Raw genomic sequence first — 24,941 nt, forward strand, 5'->3', positions numbered from 1 at the left:
TAATCTATTTATGGCTGTTGGAGTAGCTCAAGTGAGAGATGACAATTGTCTGACTTTATAGGGGCAGTGGCAGTGAAAAGGATTAGAGGTATTCAAGCTTTTTTGGCCAACAGAGTGGCTTATGGTAACTTCAAAAGAAACAAATCAAAATCACACCCATTAGGATAGCTATAGTCAGATAATAAGTGTTGATAATGTGGAGAAATTAGAATCCTCAAACACTGCTGCTGGGAATGTAAAATGGTATAGCCACTTTGGAATACTGCCTGGCTATACTGTTCCTCAAAAAGTTAAACCTATTTACCATTTGATAGAGCAGTTCCTCTTCTAGGTATATACCCAAGAGAAAAAAAAAATATGTACACACAAAAACTTATACATGAGTGTTCATAGTTCATTATAGCTAAATGGTAGAAACCACCCAAATGGTAAAGCAACTGATGAATGGATAAATGAAATGTGGTATATCCATACACTGGAGTATTTTTTGGCCATAAAAAGGGATGAAGCACTGATATATGCTATAGCACAGGTGAACCTTGAAAACATGCTAAATAAGTCACAAAAGGCCATATGTGATTCCATTAATATGAAATATCCAGAACAGGTAAATTTATAGAGACAGAAAGTAGATTAGTGCTCCTTGCGGCGAGGCAGTCGGTGGTGGTAGTGTAGGGATTAGGGGATGATAGGTAAATGGTACAGTGGTTCTTTTTGGGGTGATGAAGATGTTCTAAAATTGACTGTGGTGATGGTTGTACAACTCTGTATACTAAAAGCCAATGAGTTGTACACTTGAAATGGGTGAATTACCTTTAAAAAATTATTAATGTAAAGTCAGGGAACACATGGCAGGGGGGCTGCATCTATTCAAACTACACTCATTCAAGCTAAAGCACTGGTGCGACATCCAAGTGCAGATGTCGAACAGCTCAGAGGTGAGGCTGGGGCTAGAAAAATGGCACCATAAATCATTAGTGTAAAGGATTCACTTGTCAGAAAGCAAGATAACCTAGTCATTGAGTCCAGTTTACTAAACATAGTTCAAGGGACAGTTTCAAACAGGACACCTCTAACATTTAATAGCACTGAGTTTTCCAAGGTTAACACAATTGAGGACCGACCCCTTCTCTGGCATTGGAGACAACACTGTGGTATTGAGATTGGCTGATGTCCCTTCTACACCTAAATTTCAATTACAATTGTCTTTACTTCCTGTAATAAAATACTTTACCATGAGTAGCTCTATTGCTTAAGTAATTTGTAGAATATTTGGGAGTGAAAGTTGAAATTGAAGATGATACCAATTTAAAATAAACGTTTTTGGTATAATTAGTTTATTTCTTCACCAAAAACGGGTCAAGCCATGAAACTTGTGGCCATATAGGTCACCAGTTACTCTGCATTACTGTCCTACACTTGTGACATCTGTATCTGCCCACTCCCATGTTACTTGGTGGTATGAGGTACAAGTAAGTAGGAATTTCATATTAAGGATAATGATAGTTGAAAAAAATTTTAAAAATGATTCCATCAACTGTTTTAATGCTCAGCTATCCCTTATTTGGCCTAGTAAATGCTCAGTTTCAAAATCCTGAGAAAGAGATGCTATAATGGTTACTTTTATGTGTCAGTACGACTGGGCTAAGGGATACCCACATAGCTGTTAAAACATTATTTCTGGGTGTGTCTGTGAGTGTGTATCTAATTTAGCATCTAAATCAGTAGACTTAGTAAAGATGGCCCTTGCCAAAATAGCTGCACTCGTTCAATCTGTTGAGAGTCCAAACAGAATAAAAAGGCAGAGGAAGGGCAAATTTGCTCTCTCTCCTTGAGCTAGAATGTCCATCTTCTCCCTTCCTCAGACACTGGAGCTCCTGATTCTTGGGTCTTGAGACTCTGGGACTTACACCAGTGTCCTCTCAGTTCTCAGGTCTTTGAACTTGGTCTGAGTTACACCATCATCTTACCTTATCCTCAGGCCTTTGGACTCGCACTGTATTACACCACCAGCTTTCCTGGCTCTCCAGCATGTAGATGGCAGATCGTGGGACTTCTCAACCTCCATAACCATGTAAGCCAGTCTGCATAACAATTCTCTTATATATAACAATTCTCTTATTTATATCCATTTATTGGTTCTGATTCTCTAGAGAGCCCTGACTAATAGGTAGTCACAAATTACATAAAGTGTTGGATTGTTTGCTCTTTTAATAAAATCATTTTTTCACAGTATCAAGGAAGTTATTAACATGGTATAGTTCATGAGGTAGCAAGTAAATTCTTAACACAATTGGCCCAGGGTTTCATTTGGTAAGTCTAAGTCCTGACCTTAGAGCTATGAAATTCCAAGTTTGTGCTTGAATAGATGACTAAAAGAATAAGAATGATACGACCAACAGTATGTACCATTTAAACTTTTATTAACAAAACAGAAAACTAAACTCAGCCAACTTCTTTTTTCTTGCATCTAATCTGACCATATGCCAGAGAAATGACTCTTTATGAGGACTTAGGTGAGAACTGTCAATAAACCAGTTCTGTCAAAAGTGGCATACTGGAATATCTAATAAAGTTAGTAAGTGAAATTAAAAAGAGAACAATCTCTCCTTCAAATATCAGGGGCCTCCTGTAATAGTCTTCAAAGTAGCTCATTGGCAATCATAAAAAATTCATCAAGCTCAACCATACTGCACAATCCCCAAAGGAAAAAACTGAGGGAACTCATGGGTAATTTTCACAGCTTCATTGTAAAGTCCAAGATCTGCAAGAAAGTTTAACAAACATTTAATCTCCAGTGGAAAGTTGTAACATCAATTACCATCTAAAGGATTCAACCTATTTCTCTTTTCTCTCCCTTTTAGAGGTCAACTTATTTTCACAATCCATTTCCTAAAACTGAGATATGGATCATCATATTTATTTAACCATGGCTCCAAAAAATAAAAGACATGAAATATAGGAGACCACCCATTTTGACCTCTATTGTACAGGCACAGTTCCTGTCTGGTTGTATTTTAGGTGTTGCACATTATTTGATGCCTTTAATCTAAATATTAAAATCAAACAACAACAAAAAAACTATTAACATTATTTTTGTTTACCCTATTTTAAAAATTTCTCTTTCCACGAATATTAGTTAATCTTTGTTGCCTTTCCTACTTACACAAGCACTATTTAGAAGCAGGCCAAAATGTCCTCCCATTTTCCTTTGGGATCAGAAAATTCTACACAAATTGAAAATGTAGCAGGACCGAAACTTCAGACCAAGACACACAAAGGTAAAATTAAAATTGTTTCCCTCCTAGTTACGTGAATTAACAGAATGTTTTATTTACCAAAAGGATGGTTATCTTCTTTAAACTGGACATAAGATGCACACATAACGGTTGCCTTGGCCGTTACTTTTCCAACTACTTCCACGATTCCAGAGATTTCTTCATCAAGCTAACACAAAGAACAAAATGTCAACTTGGTGTTATCACATTTTCAGTTGATAATTAACTTGGAAAATTGTTCTATAGTTTACTAGTCTTTCAGTTCATGTAAAAAAATAATTTTAAAATTTATCAATGCAAAAATGTAACTTGTTAAAAAATGTTTTAGAGTATTCACTGTCAGCATGTCACCAGTCCTGTTACCTTTAGCAGTGGCTTCAGGTCAAAAGATACAGTTAAACGTTTAAGTTGAAGACAAAATCAATTAAAGATACTCAGAATGTCCAGCATTTCCACAAGGAGTAATTTGTTTAAAAGGACCCACTGAAAGGAACTTTTTATTATCTACGTTTGTACAGTGTGTTCTGTATGCATTAAACAGCACACAGATCTGTCTTCATAAAAGTCCAAGAAAATATTTTTAAGTACAATAAACATAAAATGTAAAAACGAGTGACAACTGAAAATAAATATAAACAAAAATAAAAAAATGAATTTTAAAAATATAAAACTCTTGAGGAAGGAAAAACTGATTTAAACAGAAGAGTTTTCTTATGTAATTATCTGGTCTTTCAAAAGGAATGAGAATTGTCACCCAGCATTTAAGGGGTGTATTACAAAATGACAGAGCCCAGAAAATCACTGGTTAGAAATATAAAGGGAAATATAATGTAAGAAGAGGACAAAAATTTGACTTGAGAGAAGTTTGATAAGCTGGTCCTTTATACATTCACTCCAAGAATCAGAAACATCAGCAACAAACCAAAACAGGATGAAGAATCAACTGTAATGTACACAGAATTAATACTTAAACATACAGGCTCCATCAACTCAACAGTTCCATTTTTTCCTTCTCCATCTGAAAGAATAAACATTTTCCCAGTGGGATGAATCTGAAAAACACATGATTAAAAAACTCCATATAAACCCTTTAAAATCTGCTTAAAATAAAGATTAAAAGTTTGACAAAAGATGAGCAGATTGATCCAAACTTAATCGGTGCACACAAAGCAACTGTTTTTGAACACTTTAACTGGTTCACGTTATCGTGTGTTACCATACCTGATCAAACGTTGCCCACTTAAATTTGAATTTCACATATATAGCAATACCTTTTTAGTACAAATGTGTCCCGTATTTTTATTTGTTAAATATGGCAACACTCTGCTAAAAACAAATTAAAGAGGGTCCATATTATCTAAAAGTGAGATCTACTGGAACCCGTGATTTAAATAGTACATACCCCATAGAGGGTATGTTTTTAAAAATTAGGCATGAGGAAGTAAAGAGAGACCTGGTTGTCAGAAAACCTGGGTGGTACTTCTGTGAGACAGCTGCGAAGAGTGCAGTCAGATCTGGTCTGAAAGCTAGCTTTGCTACCTGCTGCAGCCTTGAGCACTTTTTAACCATACACCACTCCTACCCAATCCCCCTATCTGTGAAGTCCGAATACACCTATTTCAAGAAGATATGTAACTGAAACTAATAAATAGCTTTATATAAAAGCTTTCTCGGTTCCCCGACACTTTGGGCCTATTTCTCACCAGCAGGATGAGGGGCGACGCTCTAACAATGGGGTAAGATAACAGACTGGTATTGGATCAGAAAAGTACAATCAAGGAATGTTATATAGAAAAGCGGCTTCAACGAGAAAACGAAGTTTGAGACAAGAGGAAACAGCATAAAAGAAGGAAACAAGAAAACTGGACTAGTTGTCAAGTCTGGCTACCTAAAAAATCATAAAGTAGATGGAATTCATAATTTCCTCCGAACACAAACAAGGGTGGGACGCTAGAATTTTGAACGGAGCGCGTTCGAGAACTTCTCGATTCCGCGCCCTAAAAAAAGCGCCAAAAATAGGGCTGCAATGGTTAAAAAGTGTGCCAAAAATTCCCTTGTGAGAAGTAAAGCAATCGGAAGCACAGTGATGCTATGAGGCTTTCCCTCCTCCCTCACCCTCCGTTACCCACCCCGAGGCCGCCGCCGTCAGGCTCACGGAGCCCCTCCCCCCAAGGAGCCCAGGGCGGTGAGCGCGCACACCTTCTCCAGCCTCCCTACGAAGCAGACGGGCTGATCGATGAACTGAGCTAGCATGCTGGCGTTAATGCGCGCCTTGGGCGACTCCATTACGTCCACCATGATTGCACCGCAAGATCGGCAGCCGGCGGGAAACAAGCGGACCACTAAGTCTGTGTGCCCTGCGGAAGTCCACGGGGCGGATTCCCCCGGCACCAATCCGCGGAGACCAGCGCTTCCGCTCCGCCAATCAAGCGCGCGGAGATCTCGATTACAATTGCGCAGTCCCTGAAAGCGAAGGAGAAAGCAAGGATGCGTCCGGAAGTGGGGATCGGCTGCTTAGTGACGCGCGGCGTCCCGGAAGTCACCCGGATCCTCCGCGCAGAGTCCTTGGAGGCGGGGCTTAGGTGGGGGCGGGGCTGAGGCTCCCTTCTGCGGTCTCCGTCCTCCCGGCTTCGACTTAACCCCGGAAGCAGGGTGGCGGGCTCCTGTGCAGGTGCTGCGGGGGACTGCGGCGGGAGCCTCAGGTACCTCTTCTCGCGGGAATCGCCGCAGCCTTCCTGGTGCCCCTTCCCACCTACGGATGCGGAAGAAAGAGGCGGGAGTCGGTGTCTGTCCCCCCGTGGCATTCTCCGTGCTGCGCCACCAGCTGCAGCGTTTCCCCGCCTCCCCTCTTCCCACTTCTGCGTGGGAAGCGCGGCGCGGGGTTGTTGCTGAATGAAACGTAGGGAGTGGGTCTCTTTTTGACCCCCGCCCTCTTGGATACGGGAAGTGGGATGGCCAGTGATTTTAATCGCCTTTGCGAAGCTCCTGCTGCTCAGAGGCAGAGGGTTGGTGATTTACCGCCCCAGCTGCGTCACTTTCCTTGGTCAGTCTCTCCACCTGTGAGAAGAGGGTCCTGACCGGATTACCGCCACGAACCTTTCTAGCCCCGACATTCTGGCCACACTGTGGAGGTGTGGGTTTTCTCACCTTCCGGTTAGCAACGAATTGAAGCCTTTGGGAGTAGGTGAGGGAAGGACCACTGGGGTGGGAGAGGAGACGAATTTAATGGCTGTTTCATTCTGAGCAGGTGCGTTTCTTCCTGAGACATGATTTCCCTACCCGCAGAATGAGGAGGTTGGATAACTCAATTGCCGGGTCCCAGCTAAGTTTTGTCCATATGATTTACGGATTCTTTCTTCTTAACTCCCCAATAATCGTTTTCTCTGTTACTTTCCATGCCTCGGGACTCTGGAGAGGAGATCAGGAGGTGTGGAAGATAACTTGTTTCAAGGAAATGGGGGGTTCTGGAATCTGTTGCTGGCTCATGTGGCTGTTGATTTTCGGGGCTTTATCTTCCGGGATTTGAGACCTGCTTGCCAGTGATTTTCCAGAATGAATGCTAATAAGAATACCTGCCAACCGTGCTCCGGAAATTGGGGAAAAAATTTTTATTGGGATATTATTTTTTGAAAACCGAGTCCATGAATTTGCCTAAAGCCATTCAGTTATCTATCTACAGTCTCCAGTGTAGTCCGGCAGTTGCCTTAAGCTAAGAACCTGTTTGAGACGTCACACGGCAATTTAAGATGGAAATCTGATGTACCATAATTAAATGAGTTCGCCTCTCTCAGTGTTTATTTAGCACTTAGTATCTATGTAAATATATGAGCCTCTCATTTAGCATAAGAAATGGAACTTTACCAGTTAGGGGTTGGCGCTTCCTCAGTTAAGTCCTCCTCCCTACCAGTCAGAAATAAACACTATCCTGAAATTTGTGTTAAGCACCCTACATTTTTCTATAGAGTTTTATCATACATGTAGCCGCCCCTAAATGGTGTGATACCAATTTCTCTTCCTATCAGAAATGTAGGAGAGTTCCAATTGATCCACGTCACCTCATAGGCCAGGATAGGTGGTAGAACATTAGCCATGTAGTCCCCATTCCAAGCAGCAAAGAAGTGGGCAGACAAAAAGGTCTACCTTCATGAGACTCAACTCCCTTTAAAGAGCCCTCCTGGAAGTCCTTCACAACTTGAAGATCTACTTATTAGGTTAATGATTTTCCCTTCTATTTCTTGTTTGATAAGGGTTTTAATTGAGTGGTTATAGAATTTGATCAAATGCATTTTTTTGCCTTGAGATGATTGAAATGAATATATTTTTCAGTGTTGAATAATGCATTCCTGGGAGAAGCACACCTTGGTTATATTATCTTTTATTCTTTCTTCCTGGATTTGATTTGCTGTTGTTCTGTTCAGGATTTTTGCATTCATGTTCATAGTGAGATTGGCCTGCAGTTTTTCTTTCTTAGAGGGTCTGTCAGATTTTGGTATTATTTGCATTAGAGTAGTCGCATGAAATGAGTTGTGGAGTGTTTTTTCCCTAGGATTCTGTGCAAAATTGGAGATACCTGTTTGTTGGCTGTTAAGTAGAACTCACCTGTAAAACATTCTGGGTTTGGTATAGTTACCTGTACCTACTGCTTTAGGCATATCCCACAAGTTTTCATAAGTAGATGCTCATCATCAAGTTCTCTTTTTTTTTTAAAGATTTATTATTTATTTTTTTAAATTTTTGGCTGCATTGGGTCTTTGTTGCTGCGCATGGGCTTTCTCTAGTTGTGGCGAGGGGCGGCTACTCCTCGTTGCGTTAAGCACCCTACATGTGGTGCATGGGCTTCTCATTGCAGTGGCTTCTCTTGTTGCAGAGCACAAGCTGCAGGTATGTGGGCTTCAGTAGTTGTGGCATGTGGGTTCAGTAGTTGTGGCACTTGGGTTCAGTAGTTGTGGCTCATGGGCTCAGTAGTTGTGGCTCACAGGCTGTAGAGCACAGGCTCAGTAGTTGTGGCACATGGGCTTAGTTTGCTCTGTTGGCATGTGGGATCTTCCTAGACCAGGGCTCGAACCTGTATCCCCTGCATTGGCAGGCAGATTCTTAACCACTGCGCCACCAGAGAAGTCCCTCATTAAGTTCTAAATATTTTCTAGTTTCCAACATATTTCTTTGATTCAAAGGTTGTTTTGTTTCCAAATATATAGCTTTTATTTATTAGTCATTTCGTTGTTCATTTCTAGTGTAATTACAATATCATCAAATGGTACGGTCTGATACTAACTGCGAAAGTGAGACTTACTTTAAGATATCAAGTTTTTGCAAATGTTTCACATATTCTTAGGAAAAAATTTGTGTTTTCCAGTTATTGCATCAAGCCTGTCAATTGCAGTGTTCAGCTACTTCCAGTTTCTTACCTTGTGTCTGATTAATGTCTCAGTTATAGAGATAATTGCAAATGGTGGCATTGGCAGTTTCTCCTTGAACTTCTGATGACTTGTGATATATATTTTTGAAGATTTGTTTTTCAGTACATACAAGATGAAGATTGTGAAGTACAATGGTGCAACGAAGTAGTGACTATCTCAAATCATGCTTTTAAAGTTAATTTTGTTGCTACTACTGTACACACACCAGCTTTCTTTTGGTTAGAATTTGTTTGCTGTCTCTTTTCCCTTCCTGTATTTCACCTAAAGGAGGCAAGGCCCATGAGCTTGGATGTTCATTTCCTCACCTCTTTGGTGGCTTATTAGAGAGCTGACCTGGCAGGTCTCAGCTCAAGGGAGGAGCAGACTGATAACAGTCTGTGGGCTCCAGCAGCTCCTTCCCAACAAGGCGCTTCTTAATTGCCCAAATGTGTGGAGGCTGGATTCTTTTTATTTTTTAATTTAAATGTATTTGATTTACAATATTGTGTTGGTTACAGGTGTGCAAAGTGACTCAGTTTTATATTGTTCTCAGAATCTTTTTCATTATAGGTTATTACAAGATACTGAATATAGTTCCTTGTGCTGTACAGTAAGTCTTTGTTGCTTATCTATTTTATGTGTAGTAGTTTGTATCTGTTAATTCCATACTTCTAATTTGTCCCTTCCTGCCTCCCTCTCCCATTTGGTAACCATAAGTTTGTTTTCTATGTCTGTGAGTCTGTTTCTGTTTTGTATATAGATTTAATTTTATTATTTTTTTAGATTCCACATATAAGTGATGTCATATAGTATTTGTATTTCTCTGACTTACTTCACTTAGTATAATATTCTTTAGGTCCATCCATATTGCTGCAGATGGCAATATTTCATTCTTTTTTATGGCTGAGTAATAGTCCACTGTGTGTGTGTGTGTGTGTGTGTGTGTGTGTGTGTGTGTGTGTATATACACATACACATACTACCTCTTTTTAAGCCAGTCATCTGTTGATGAGTACTTGGGTTGTTTCCATGTCTTTGCTATTGTAAATAGTGGTTGCTATGAGCATTGGGGTACATATATCTTTTCCAATTAGAGTTTTCATCTTTTCTGGATATATGCTCAGGAGTGGGATTGCTGGATCATATGGTAGTCTAATTTAGTTTTTTAAGGAATCTCTGTACTGTTTTTCATAGTGGCTGCACCAGTTTACATTCCCACCAACAGTGTAGGAGGGTTCCTTTTTCTCCATACCCTCTCCAGCATTTACTGTTTATAGATTTTTTTGATGATGACCATTCTGACTGGTGTGAGGTGATGCTTCATTGTGGTTTTGAATTGCATTTCTCTGATAATTAGCTATGTTGAGCATCTTTTCATGTGCCTGTTGGCCATCTGTATGTCTTCTTTAGAAAAATGTCTGTTTAGGTCTTTTGCCCATTTATTGATTGGGATGTTTATTTTTTCAGTATTGAATTGTATGAGTTATTTGTGTATTTTGAGTACTGACCCCTTGTCAGTCACATCCTTTACAAATATTTTCTTCTATTCCATAGGTTGTGTTTTTGTTTTGTTTATGGTTTCCTTTGCTGCTCAAAAGCTTTTAAGTTTGATTAGGTCCCATTTTTTATTTTTGTTTTTATTTCTTTTGCCTTGGGAGACTGATCTAAAAAAATATTGCTGCAATTTATATGAGAGACTGTTTTGCCTGTGTTCTCTTCTAGGAGTTTTATGGTGTAGTGTCTTATATTAAAGTCCTTTGAGTTTATTTTTGTATATGGTGTGAGGGAGTGTTCCGATTTCTTTGACTTACATGTAACTGTTCAGCTTTCCCAGCACCACTTGTTGAAGAGAATTTCTTTTCTTCATTGTATAATCTTGCCTCCTTTGTTGAAGATTAACTGACTGTAGGTGTGTGGGTTTATTTCTGGGCTCTCTATTCTCTTCCATTGAACTATGTCTGTTTTTGTGCTAGTACCACACTGTTTTGATTACTGTAGCTTTGTAGTATAGTGTGAAGTCTGGAAGGGTTATGTGGAAGCTGGATTCTTTTTTTCTGCAAATACTAGTGTTTGGTGGATTATGAGTGCTTTGCCACTTCTCTGCTTATTATGTTTTCTCCAGTACACCTTATTTGATATTTATACTGTGTGACCCTTGTGGTATTTGTGTTTGTGCTGTCCTGATAACATTCAACTTTTCTTTGTCCTTATGTTTTAGGTGTGTCTCTTGTAAATAGTACATATAGTGGGAGGTTTCGTTTTTCTGTCCTTTGTCCATTTACATCAATTGTGGTTACTGATGTTTTGGATTCATTTCAACAGTCATTTTGAGTTTCCTATGTGTTCTTTTGTTGTTGTTGTTTATTTTTTCTCCTCTCTTGCCTTCTTTTGAATTGACTTTTTATTTTTTTCCATAATTCCACTTTATTTCTCTGTATTAGTTTGAATGTTATATATTCTTTAGAAAAATTTTTGTAGTCACCCTTTAACAAGGATATTAAAGTCTAAAGTTACTTTACTCTGTGTCAAGACAAGAACCTATAACTCCGCTCACCTTTTTCCAATTGTATACTGTTGTCTAGAGTTTTAGTTTTATCTTGATTTCTTCTAACTCCACAATTTAGGCATTATTATTATTGAATGCAGTTAATATTTGCTTGGAATTATTCTTATATATATCATTTTCTTTACTTACTATTTATTTTCACATAGCAACTTTTTTTCTGTTGTTGTTTCCTCCCTTTTTTGGAGGTAACTTCTTTGGAAATTCTTTCAGTGAGAATCATTGGTAGTACATTCCATCAGTTTGTGTTTTTCTGAATATGCTTATTTCATCCATGTTTTCAAAAGATAGGTTTATTATTCTAGCAGTATAGAATTCTAAGTGGACAATTAATGTCTCTCAAGACTAATCTTACCTTATTTTACTCTTATAATAGTTGCTTTTATTTTAGATAGTGATTTTGTTATAAGCTTTCATGTCTATCTGCTTGATCCTCAGTTTGTTTTTGGTATTCTGCAATTTTACTGTATAATGTATTCTTATGAGGAGTTCTTTCATTTAGTTTTCTGGCGAATATGCTGTGCATTGTGAATCTGATAATCTTAAATTATCAGCACTGGGACATTTTCAACCATTATCTCTTTGAATATTGCTTCTCTTCTATTCTCTGACTCCTCTGGGAACTCCAGTTGAAGTAAGAAGGACCTCATGTGCTCTTGACCTCTGTTTTATAGTTCAGTGCTTTTGATTCTTTGTGCTGAATTCTGGATAATTTTTTCAAGTCTTCCAGTTTACTAATTCTTTATGCAGTTGTGATTCATTTGCTCTAATTTCAATACTAGTTTTTATTTGTTTGTTTCTAGAAGTTCTGTTTGGTTCTTTTTACAAATCTTAGTAGTTGTTATTGATACTCTTTTGTCATGGTTTTAGGTCTCCCTTTATTTTTTCATATATTACAGAATATAAAGTAAGTCTGTTTATAGTTTAGTTATGATAGCCATAGTCTTTATGGGTCTGATTCTGTAGAGCTTTTTGATTCTGTTGACTCTTGCTTACTGTGGCTTCTTTCTTTATTTGCACAATATTTTTTGATTATGAATTCATGTTTCTGGAACTTTTTTTGTTGATTTTTTTTGAGGTTTAGTTTGAGCGTGCTTTACTCCAGAGAAGATCTGTTTCCTTCTTTCAAAAATGTTTGGGCCCCAGACTTTGTCCTTATTCCCTGTGGGACATGGATAATTAAAACCCAGGCTTTTAGCCATTAGAAATCAACAGTGGCCACAGGGAAAATGTTAACTCTAGTACTTGTATATGCCTTTGTGGATTTATAGATTCTCTTCTGGCTTCTATAGATTTTCTTTATTCTTTTATTGGGTTAACCATACATTAAAAATACATATTTATATTTAAGACATTGCCACAAGTAGTCTTTTAGAGAGCCAATGTGGGGATTCTGTTAGTTGTTGAAGATAAAGTCTTGGTGAAGGTATAGTAGGGGCACTGGGGAGTGGCAAGAATTAAGGATGAAGCAAAGTAGAGAGCAGAATTTGAAATGTGTTCCTTATATGCCATGCCAAGGAGCTTAGCTTAATAGTGATGCTGGAGGAGAGTGCTGGAAAGGGAGTGAAGTGGTCAGTTTGACATTTTAGGTTCTAGGTTCATGATGATGAACGGCTTGGAGTATTCTAATCGAAGTGCTTTGTGTACAAGTAACATGAACTCTTAAAACAAGCTTAAACTTTTTTTTTTTTGATTGTGGTAAAATGTACATAACAAAATTTGCCATTTTAACCATTTATAGTTGGATGACTCAGTGGCATTAGGTATATTTCACATCATTATATAACCGTTGCTATCATCCACCTCCCAAAGTGTGTCATCATCCCATGCTGAGACTTTGTGACCATTATACAGTCTACGAATTTGACTACTCTAGGTACCTCGTATAAGTAGAAGCATACAATATTTGTCCTTTCCTGTCTGGCTTATTTCACTTATCATAATGTCTGCTGCAAGGTTCTTCTCTGTTGTAGCATGTATCAGAATTTCATTGCTTTTAAGGCTGAATAATAGTCCATTGTATGTAGTAAATACCACATTTTGTTTATCCATTCTTCACTTCGGGTACATTTGGGTTGTTGCCACCTTTCAGCCTAAACTTTTAAGTCAAAAGGAAACTGATTAGAACTATTTTGCATTAGCTTGACTAGCCAAAGCTTTATTAGCTTCACAAGGGACTGGAGCCATAATCAGGAAAGCTTTCAGAATCCAGGCTATCTTCTGTCGCTTTTGAGACCACTTTCTCTTCAGCCAAGCAATTGTTGGTTGCTTCACTGTTTACTTAGACCTACATGGTTACCCGAGACTTGATGAACGGCTCTTGGGAGAATCTAATTTGCCAGCTCTAGTCGCTTGACCATACATTTTTCAAACAGCTATGGCATAGAAGGGGACTTGGGGAGGACTGGATACAAATATGTTGAGAACACGGGGTGTCCACTATGTTGGGAAGACACCCAAGGGGGTTGCAGTAATCATACTGGAGATACTGGCGAGCTGAACACAAGTAGGGGCAGTAGGAGTAGAGAGAAACCAAAAGTTTCATGAGATATCGTGGCGTTGCAGGACTTAGTAGATGGTGGATAGTGGAGGAAAGGGAGAGGGTGAAATTAAGGTAACACTTATGGTTCTGTTTCTAGCAGCTGTTTGGACCATCATGCTTTTTTCTAAAATGGAAAGTTGAGTAGGAACACATGTGCTGGGTAGATGACTCAGGCTTGGACACAGTGCAGGGTGAAGGATATAGACCTGGATTAAATCTTGATACTTGATACTTAAGTGACTTTTGGAAAAAGTATTCATCCTTTCAGAGCTTCAATTTCTATATAAACATGGGAGATAATAAAGCTTCATGGGGTTGTTTTAAGCATGAAATAAGATTTGCGTATGTAAAGCCCTGAGCACAGTGCCTTGTAACACTAAGTACTTAAATAATAAATTGTAACCTATAACTGTCAGTAGCATGACCAAATTATCCTCAAGTATCTGTTGGACATCTTAGTGATGATGAACTGTAAGATAGTGAAGGGGGAAGAAAACCCCAGGGGGCTTCCTCAGAGGAAAGAAGGTGTGTGGGCTTGTCTGAGAGTGAAGATCCTGATCCACCTGGGTGATGGTATGTTTTGCCCAGTTCTGCTCAGCAGCCTGGATGTAAGAGACTGTATCCTCTTATAACCATTTGCGGGTTACCAAGATGTTGTCTATACTGTTCAACAGTTTCTTGTGGAAAATTGTCATCAGGGAGATAGTCTTCCTTTTGATCTTTGGGTCTATATTTTCACTTCCTTGTGTTGATTTCGTTGAACCAGAGACTGAGTGAACAAGGCTACTGTGGTCTTCCTCACTGAACTTTCTGTTGCAGGCATCTTCTTGTTTCTGTGTTTCGCCCTGGAAGACAGATGGTTGCACGCGTTTCTTGGCTTGTTCAGTTCCCAGGGGCTAACAGGCACTCATCGTGTATGAGTCTGCTGGGCGGAGGTTGAGTTTTCCGTGGCTCAGACTGTTGAGGTCTCTGAATGAATTCGAGAATTAGGAGCAGTTTGAACATGAAAGTAGATGTCTTTCCTGTGTTCTGCTCAGGGAGCTTTTTCTGTCTGGGACCCTGCTTTACAAAGTCTTTCTTGGGCAGTTATAAACCGTTGCCCTCCTTATTTTTCCCTGTTGCTTGCCCACGCCAAAAACTATCATCTTTGAATGGAGGAAGAAGATCTCCCAGGAGAGAGGGAGGGTTAAGGGAGGGAATCCAATTTTGCCAGACTTTAGAAAGAATTCCCATGCAGTGGGATGTCCGGCAGCCTTTTTTTTTCATGGTAGGTACAGCTCCTATGTTTTAGAATTAAGTTCAGGCAATGGGAACGGATGAAATGCTTTCCCCATCTTCGTGGTTCACCTTTCTCCTGTTGTAATAGTTTGCTTGTCTATTTGCTTATTCATTCGTTCATCCTTGGATAGGATTTCAGAAGATGTAGCATGTGGCAGAGAGCACAGTAATGAACTCTTGGTGAGTTGTACTTCTTGGTCATTCCCCACTGATTGTGGAGTTCATGGACATTTGACTCAGACTTTGGTATATGGTGGATAGAGTTATTGCCAGTTTTTGTCTTGTGTTTCTTTATGTGCATTTTGATGGAAAATTGGCAGGAGGTAAAACAGTCAGCTTTCTTATTTACTCATAGGTCTAAAGCAAGTCTTCAGACAGATAATATTTGACTAGACTGTTAGCAGCTTGTTAGCTACTTGCTCGGCTGGTGCTGGTTTTACACAGGACTCGGCACCATGCTTTGTGCCCACTGGCCTTGTGAGAGGTGGTAGAGGCAGGCCAGGAGGCAGCAAATAGATTAGGTAATTTCTTGAGCTTGGAGAAGCTGCCTTGTTTGGTTTTGTCCTCTAGGGCCTAGAACTGTGCCTGGCCAGTATGTGGCCTTCAAAACATGTTGGTTGAATGAATTAAAAAGTGAGCAAATGAAGAAGGGACTGAATTTTAGAAGTTTGTTTTTATTTAGGAAGGAAATACTTTTGATAATGTAGTTAGTTTGTATTGGAAGTCAAATGATGCAGATTTTTAATGGGCAGTTGAGTGAGTGTTTTTGAAAGTTGTATGTAATGGTTCCTGTCATGTGTTAGATGTATTTAAGTGAGCAAATAGAGACATTTAAAGACCCACACTGGATAATGCTTTATTTTTTTTTTTTTTATTCATTCTTGGTTTCTCTCTGCTATAGAGAGTTGTGAGGAGGGGTGACCTCACATTGGTTTACTTCATTCTCCCTTATGACTTTATTAAATAAATCACCTATTTAAATAAATCACCTAAGGTATTTGTTTCATGTGAAGAGATGCTTTTGTTAGAGTTGCCTGGGGTCTTTTTCAGGGTGTGTTTTCATTTTAGAGTTGCAACCTTGAATGCAGTGGTTAGAAATTAGTATTTTATTGGTAGATATCAATGTTATTGAAGCCAAAATCAGTTTTTTTGGTGACAGTTCTGTAGAATTATGCTTGTAACTTTTCTAAAACATAAAAATATATCATCATATCATTAATTTAGAAGTCATGATAACACTAAAGTCTCTAAATTACATCCTTGGTCAGTGAATGAGACCAAAATGGTATAAATTATAAGTGTGGTTTGTTACAAGCTCTCAAAGGCAGCAGCTTTATCTTCTAAACTTTTATATCTCTTCACACTATTTAGCATCCTTCTTTAGGAAAAAAATGTATGTTTTTTACATGTCCTGCATTAAAAAGAGGGAAGTTTTTGTTTGTTTTAATAAAACCTTGAAATTAAGATGTCTTCTGACTAGAATGTATTACATACTAGGTGATCACACCCATCTGCAGAGGAATAGGTTACAGCAGAGAATTATCTGGTCTAAAATGATAACGGTGAAGAGGTTGAGAAACCCTGGTCTAATGTAATAGGTGATTTCCTCCCCCCTAAATTAGTAGAATCAGTGGAGACTTTTTAATGCTATCCTATTTTTCATTTTATGAGTAAGAGACAGTAGAGGAAAAAAAGCAGTCAGTCTTTACCATTGCCCTCTTGCCCATGACATCAGTATCACAAACTTTCAAAAATAAAAAGCTCAGATGGAAAACAGGGGGGGAATATTTGGGTAATCCTAATTGGTAGTCTGAAGGTAATGGATACACTTTAAAAGAGGATAAAATCATCTCCCTCATACAAATATAAAATCTGTCAAAGACTTACTAAGTCATCAGTTAAAGAAGAAATTAGTGGGCTTCCTAGGTGGCGCAGTGGTTGAGAATCCGCTCGCCAATGCAGGGGACACGGGTTCGATCCCTGCTCCAGGAAGAGCCCACATGCCGCGGAGCAACTAAGCCCGTGCGCCACAACTATTGAGCCTGCGCTTTAGAGCCCGTGAGCCACAACTGTTGAGCCCATGTGCTGCAACTACTGAAGCCCACGCGCCTAGAGCCTGTGCTCCGCAGCAAGAGAAGCCACAGCAATGAGCAGCCCGCGGACCGCAACGAAGAGTAGCCCCCACTCACCGCAGCTAAAAGAAAGCCCGCACACAGCACAAAAAGACCCAACACAGCCAATAAAATAATAAATAAATAAATTTATTTAAAAAAAAGAAGAAATTAGTAATATATTACAACTGGTTCAAAAGAAAACTCAAAGTATCACCACACAATTGTAGTCAAATAAGGGAATGTTGAATTTATTAATGGATGCAAAACTGGTCACTGTCCTCAGAGCAGCATTAATGCAGCCTGTGGATAGAGATTATTTACATGACCATCAGTTTTCTGCAGGTTATATCACCTATCTCTAAAGAGTTATAATTGAGTCAGATAAACTAAGGTGGAGATAACCAGGGCACATGTGCTAGCCAGAATAGCCACTAAATTCTAAAGTCTTTCACAGTTTTTCCTTATTCTGATTAGATTTAGGCTATTAAACTAGATCTAAAACTTTGGCATCTGAAGGCCAAATCCAGTTTGTAGAGGGTTTATTCAGTCTGCAGAGTATTAAAAAATTTTGGAATTTGTTGCTATCATCTAAAAACGAGGTTTTTGCATAATAGTTGGATTTCTAGCTTGTCTTGAAAAATCAGACTTTGTGCCACTGGGCCCACATCCCTTCATGGGACAGTGGTTGGAGCTGCCAAAGGTATTTAAAAAATATGTATTTTTTTAATCTATTTTTGTAGTTACCATCTGATATCCAGGGCATATATCCAGAAAAGGTGAAAACTCCAGAAAAGATTTTGGCTAAGATCAAGTGTAGAAAAGATACATCTACCCCAGTGTTCATAGCAGCAATATTTGAAATAGCCAAGACATGAAGCAACCTAAGTGAATGGAGAAAGAAGATGTGGTACAATGGAGTATTACTCAGCCATAAAAAAGAATAAAATAGTGCCATTTGCAGCAACATGGATGGACCTAGAGATTGTTATACTAAATGAAGTAAGTCAGAAAGAGAAAGGCAGATATCATATGATATCACTTATTTGTGAAATCTAAGAAAATGATACAGATGAACTTATTTACAAAACAGAAACAGAATCACAAAGAAAACAATCGTGGTTACCAAAGAGGAAGGGAGTAGGGGAGGGGTGAATTAGGAGTTTGAGATGAATAGATACACACTACTATATGTAAAATACATTGCAACAAGGACCTACTGTACAGCACAGGGAACTGTATTCAATATCTTGTAATAATCTATAATGGAAAAGATTCTGAAAATAATATGTAAACTGAAGCCTCAGCCTGGTCCTAATTTTTTGGTGGTGGTTATTTTTTTTTTAACCTTGGCCATAACAGCAAATACAAATCTGATTCCAGGCTTTCCCAGCTCAACACCTTGAAAGCTCTCTCACTGGTTCCTGAATCAAGCCTTGTTTTGGTGAAGGGCTTCTCTTCGTGGCTCTCTAGGCATCTCCCCTTCCCTAGAGGTGCCGTCTTCAGACTAAGCCTGCACTTTCCTTCACTCCTGTCTCAGACTTGGCTGGTTTCACTCTTAGTCATATGCCTGGCATTTGACTCTACCCCCCTGGATTATACCGAAGAGGTCAGTTTTTTCTGCAGTTTTGAAATGTGAGACAGCATAGTCACGTTAATATTTTAGTCCTGGTACAACAGTCAAGTACAGTGTTTTTGAAAATTTTGAAGAAATGGAGGTATATACACGTCTGTTTGGTGATAATTAAGGGGTTTATTTTCATAATATAATCTGAGATCTTAGAGATCAGAATCTCAATCCCTGAACTTTTTTATTTTCAATTTGAAATACCACTGATGTTCATAATTTCAGCTACCACTTACATACTAACAGCTCCCAAATTCTAGCTTATTCCTTTCAGTGGAGTACTAGGTCCTATTTTTCCAACTTCATTTTACATATTTTTCCATTTGGACCAGTCATTGTTCCCCTACATCAAAACTTGTCTAAAATGGAGATCATCATTTGTTTCTCCTCTTAAACTTCCCTTTCTTACTTTCCTTTTCTTATTCTTAATATCATTTTCTTCATTCCCTTAGGCTTGAAACTTCAGTCGTCTTTTATTAATTCCTCTACAGCAGTATTTTGTAGAGTTGAGAGTCACAAGGTCCTGTTTCATATTTCTCTACACTCTTTTTCATTCAGACGTCTCCCACCATAGTCCAGTCCCTTCAGCTAAAACATTCTAACTTCTTGGCTCCACTTTCTCAATCAGCCTTTCCAGCATTTTATTTTATTTTTATTTTATTTTAATTGAACTATAGTTGGTGTACGTCGTGTTAATTTCAGATGTACAGCACAGTGATTCAGTTATACATATATATATATACATATATATATTCCTTTTGATATTCTTTTCCATTATAGGTTATTACAAGATATTGTTTAGTTTCCTGTGCTGTACAGTAGGTCCTTGTTGGTTATCTATTTTATATATAGTAGTGTGTATACGTGTTAATCTGAGACTCCTAATTTATTCCTCCCCCACCTTTCCCCTTTGGTAACCGTAAGTTTATTTCCAATGTCTGTGGGTCTATTTCTGTTTTGTATATAAGTAAATTTTTATCTTTTTTTTTAGATTTCACATGTAAGCAATATATGATATTTGTCTTTGTCTGGCTTACTTCACTTAGTATGATAATGACTGGGTCCATCCATGTTGTCCAGCCTATTATTTTAAATTTAATCTTTCTGAAACACTAATTTCCTCAAGATCCTAGACTGTACAATAATATTAAACAAATCCCAGTAAGCCACTCTGGATATTTTAACCTCTTTTTGACTTTGTAGCCCTTTCAGTAATTTGTCTCTTCTTTTGTAGTCCTCACTTCTGTTGCTTACCTCCATGCTTCTAGTGAGGTTAATCTCTTTGCCGTCCCCCAGACACACTGTGTTCGTTGTTGCTGGTGATCCTTCCTACAGGAGATGCCTGCCTTCTCTTCTTGGTTTGTATCTGTGCCCATCAGATGTAGTTAAACTCAAGGCTACCTCTTTGTGAGGTGTAACAGGGTTCCTCTCATTCTCATTAAGCCTTCTGGAATGTTTTATATTGTTTAATTCTGTTTTGGGTAATCTTGTCTCTCAAGATTAAAACTATCAAAAGTATGGGACCATTGACATTTTTTGCATCTCTCGGAAAAAATTAGAACATTTGTTATCTAAATTTGTATTACTTTTGCCTAACCATGCAGTTCACAACCCACCACACAGAAGAGGAGGAAGATTAAACATGGTTCAGGATCTTAGTTTTTCAGCAGTATGAAATTTACATATTTATTGGATTTGGACATAAATGTGAAGAAAGAAATGTGTGTGTATGTATATTTTATCTTATATAGTTAAGTGGCTGCTGTTTATCAGTCCCACATAGCATTTCCGTCTGTTTGACATATTTACATTATCAAATAGTCTGTTGAAATTGAAAGATGATCAAATTGAGAAAACCAGGTTACCTTAATCCTTTTGTCATGGGTAATATCACTTAAAAGGTAAGTCTTAGAATAATAGGAAAATATAAATATCACTTGTGCCACCCTCCTTCTCTTCAGAGCAGTGGGATCTGTGCTGCGTAGCGATTAGGGTAGCCTTCTATACGCAGTCTATGTATACCATTAAAAGGGAAGACGCTGTCCTTTTATTTTTCAGTTTTGTGTGACTGCACAGAGAAAGAAGCATCTTGCTCTGTATACAAAGACTACATTTGTAACACACACACAGTGGTTTACGAGATTTGAGACAGTTTTGCAAATACTATGGAACACAACATTCATGTAACATCTAGAATGTCATGCTAATAATGAATTTTTAAAATAGCTTTATTGGGGTATTATCAACCTATGATGAATTGCACATGTTGAAGTGTATGATTTGGAAACCATCACCGCAGTCAAGATAATGGATATATTTATCACCCTCAAAAGTTTGCTTGTGATCCTTGGTAATTCCTCCCTCCCATCCTCCCTGCCTGCACCTCCCATTCCCCAGGCAACCACTGAGCTGCTTTCTGTCACTGTACGTTAGTTTGCATTTCCTAGAAGTTTTTTGTGGTCTGGCTTCTTTCACTCAGCTTGATTTTTTTTGAGATTCATGATTGTTATAGCATATCTTAGGCCTTCACGCCTTTTTATTGCTGAATAGTATTATGGATCTGCTACAGTTTGTTTATCCTCTATCTGTTATTGGACATTTGGGTTGTTTCCAGTTTGGGGGTATTACCAAAAAAAGGTGTATAATGTTTGTGTACAAGTGTGGACATATGCTTTCATTTTTCTTAGATAAATACTTGGAGAAGGTCTGGGTCATATGGTAGATGTATGTTTACATTTTTAAGAAACTGCCACAGTACTATATTATTACACCTACCACAGTGTACAAGAGTTCCAGTTGCTCCACATTTTTGTCAACAGTTGGCATGGCAAGCCTTTTAAATTGTTAGTATTTTAATAGGTATATAGTATTATCTCATTGAGATTTTAATTTGCATTTGCCTATTGACTAATGATGTTGAGCATCCTTTCATGTAGTTCTTTGCTGTCCATGTATCTTCTTTAGGAAAATGTTCATAGCTTTTTTTTTTTTCTTTTAATAAATTTATTTATTTATTTATTTTATTGGCTGTGTTGGGTCTCCTTTTGCTGCGCGCGGGCTTTCTTTAGTTGCCACAAGTGGGGGCTGCTCTTCGTTGTGGTGCGTGGTCTCCTCATTGCCGTGGCTTCTCTTGTTGTGGAGCACGGACTCTAGGCGCGTGGGCTTCAGTAGTTGCAGCACATAGGCTCAGTAGTTGTGGCTCATGGGCTTAGTTGCTACGCAGCATGTGGGATCTTCTTGGAGCAGGGATTGAACCCTTGTCCACTGCATTGGCAGGCGGATTCTTAACCACTGCGCCACCTAGGATACCCTTGCCCAGTTTTTATTGGTTTGTTTTCTCATGATTGAATTTTAAGAATTCTTTCTGTATTCTAGATACACGTCCTGTATCAGATTTGTGATTTGCAGGGATGTTCTCCCAACCTGTGTCTTGGGCAGTGAGCTTTTCATCCCGCATCAATATGGATGCAGCTCCAGGATTCCCATGTTTCGGGATTAGGAGACATTTCGGGTTGGGTCCCAGCTTAGCCAGGCAGGAGTGTTGCTGCTGGCTAATAATGGATTTTTAAGAATAAATTTTGATATTTCTCCCATTTATAAATGTAAAATTTGCTTACTGTAGACAATTTTCAAAATGCTGAAATCGTACCTAAGGAAACAAGCCTGGAACATGCTTGATGACTCCGAGCAGAAGAAGGCCGCTGTCAAGGCCATGTAAGTCAGGAGCATGAGTGCTTATGGCTTCCCATATACTCAGCTGGGGACAGCAAGACTGTTACAGGCCTCCCCAGCTTTTGGGATGGGGCTCTTAAATTCCTTAGTTTTGCTCAGGATTGCCTCCGAAATGGGGTAGGTTCAGGTTGCTGTTTGTTTCCTTAAATATAAGTTGAGTGCTGCATTTGCAGTGCCCAGTCAGTATCTGGCCTAAGCACTTAATAATATTCATAAAATATAAATATAAAGTAAGTGAAAGTCTGGAAAATGGATGTTGTGGAATTAGCAAATGTCTTCAGAACGTAGAGCTGAGCGATGCTTGGAAAGTAGGGATTTGGAAAGACAGAAATGGAATTAATCAAATATATCTAACATTGGGAAGTATTAAAGTCCAACACAAGTGTCTTGTTAAGAGCTTCTTGCCTTTGGTGCTTTGTTGATGAAAAGCATTCCGTTTTGGTGCCAGAAAGACTTCGTTGAAAATTCTAGCACTGCTGTTTACTAGTCATATACATTTGCATCAATACTTAACCAACTTCAATTCTTTCACTAGCTACAACTCTAGATTTGCTACATTTCTCATTTCTTTGACCCTTAAATGTGCTCCCCCTTAATTTATTTGAAGGTATCTTTTCTCTACCAGGCTTCAGTTGGATACCAGCTCCCTTCATCTCTTTTTCCGGACCCATTGTATGCTAAGAATTTACTGAGTGCCACATTCATCCAGGCTGAGGCTTTAGTGTCAGGTGTGATGGCTATATCCTTGATTTGATCCTTACCCGGATTGAATTTTAATTATCTGCTGTTCCTTCAAAGGCTTTCTCTGTTTTAGTTTTAACTATTTGGGGTTGAGAAGTTAGTTCTTCCAATTTTTTAAGTCTTTGAGTTTGAACTTTTCCTTACTTTCCTGCCTGTAAACCAGCCACTTCTTTTCTGATATCATTTCTTTCTTGCATGGGTTTCTCTTTATCTTTTTCATCTCATTCCTTGTCTTTTCATCTTTTCCTTTTGCTTTTCCATCTAATCTTGTGGTTTTTTGTTTTGTTTGTTTTTTTTTCTCTACCAGTTTCATACAGGCTGTCTCCTTGTACTCTATTGACATTGCCAAACTATTTCCAGACTTTTCTTTCGGCTCCATCACTATATCCAGCTCAGCCTTTGAGGATTTCAGAGGCTATTCCTTTTCCTTTACTGAAATATTTTATTTTTCACATGGCTTGTGTTTTTTTCTCCATTTTTTATTCTTTTAAAAAGTGAAATCTGCCAGATATGTTTTCTGTCAACAAATTGGCTCTTTTACCGTCCACTCAGATCTGCATCTCAGAGCAGGTTGACCTACACAAATCCTGGTGCAATTCTCAGTTTCTCAAAGGCTCTTGCTTAGATAAAAATCTTTACTTACCTTCCCCGCTTGATTTTCTGGGATGGGTGGAATATATGAAACTGACATGTGGGGCACTTGTTGCCACCAGGAACTTTTCTTTGCTGTCTATCGCTTTGCTTATAGGGACTGTCCTCAGAACTTGTGTCCTCCCAAGTTCCCTTCAGCTTCCTTCCCAGTTGTTTTCTAAGAGTTGTTGCCCTGCCTGAGAGTACAAAGGTGGATGTACAAAGATGGGAGGGCAAAAAGGAGCGAGAGAGAGAGGGAGTGTGTGTGTGTGTGTGTGTGTGTGTGTGTGTGTGTGTGTGTGTGTGTGTGTGTGTGTGTGTGTGTGTGTGTGTTGAGGGCAGTGCACAGTAATCTCACCAAAACAGATATTTGCACTGATGGGAATTTAAATTTGGCTGCAATTTCACAATGAATACAGCCCTTGAGTGTCTGAATCAGATAACCAACTCTAGAGGGTGTTTATAGTGCCTTCTTTTCTTTTATCAGGTGGCCTCAGTTTCATGAGGTTTAAGCTAGTTATGGCATGACAAGAAACGTGGACAGGGTTGTTGGTTTGTTTTTTTTTTCCCTCTCTTCAATCCAGTGTCCAATTTATGGCCAGTGAAATCCTTCCATAATCTGGTGTTATCTGTTGACTTTAGTTTTACTTGTAGTGGTTTTTTGAGTTATTTCTTGCATGTTCAGAAATTGCACACAGGATTTCAAACTGGAAGTCCATGCTCCTTAATTTCTGGCTTTGTCTTCTGACACCTAGAGAAGGCTCGTGTTCTAAAGTTTGGGAATAGAATTCCTAAAAGTAATAACTGTGATATCTTTATATTTGGCCTTTTACTAAGAAGGTTAAGAGTTTTACAGTTTCATCAGAATTTGACATTATGTAGTGTTTCTGTTTCAGGTAACAGCAGAAGCAGCAATGTTTCACTTCTTCAGAAAGCCTCCGGAACCTAAAAAGCCTTCGGTACCAGAGACAGAAGCAGATGAATTTGTCCTTTTAGGTGAGTCTTTTTAGGAAACGATATCATAATTAGATGAATTATTT

General features: G+C 38.6%; 2 protein-coding genes across 6 annotated transcripts in view; one reads left to right on the top strand and one right to left on the bottom strand.

The window, feature by feature from the left end:
• Positions 1-2,206: 2,206 nt before the first annotated feature.
• RPA3 (replication protein A3) lies at positions 2,207-5,643 on the bottom strand. Its single transcript, XM_057733287.1, has 4 exons — positions 5,478-5,643; positions 4,256-4,330; positions 3,339-3,447; positions 2,207-2,764 (listed from the first exon to the last, which is right to left on the bottom strand). Exons 1-4 carry the CDS (start codon positions 5,574-5,576, stop codon positions 2,682-2,684), a joined length of 366 nt encoding a protein of 121 aa, XP_057589270.1. The 5' UTR covers positions 5,577-5,643; the 3' UTR covers positions 2,207-2,681.
• A 233-nt stretch (positions 5,644-5,876) lies between these two features.
• The window catches only part of UMAD1 (UBAP1-MVB12-associated (UMA) domain containing 1), a 206,092-nt gene continuing 187,027 nt past the window's right edge, over positions 5,877-24,941 (top strand). For 3 of the 5 annotated variants that reach the window (XR_009053331.1, XM_057733283.1, XM_057733286.1), the window contains exons 1-3: positions 5,877-5,980; positions 22,421-22,512; positions 24,798-24,897. Coding sequence is in view for 4 of the 5 variants with exons in the window: in XM_057733283.1 (XP_057589266.1) it covers positions 24,816-24,897 (82 nt within the window). In the remaining variant the exon portion in view is untranslated. Of the gene's footprint in view, positions 5,981-20,138; positions 20,157-22,420; positions 22,513-24,797; positions 24,898-24,941 lie in introns of those variants that run through there. The other 2 variants (XM_057733284.1, XM_057733282.1) reach the window with 2 other exon arrangements.

This window comes from Hippopotamus amphibius, chromosome 4 (assembly GCF_030028045.1).
Source record: "Hippopotamus amphibius kiboko isolate mHipAmp2 chromosome 4, mHipAmp2.hap2, whole genome shotgun sequence".
Taxonomy (NCBI): Eukaryota; Metazoa; Chordata; class Mammalia; order Artiodactyla; family Hippopotamidae; genus Hippopotamus; species Hippopotamus amphibius.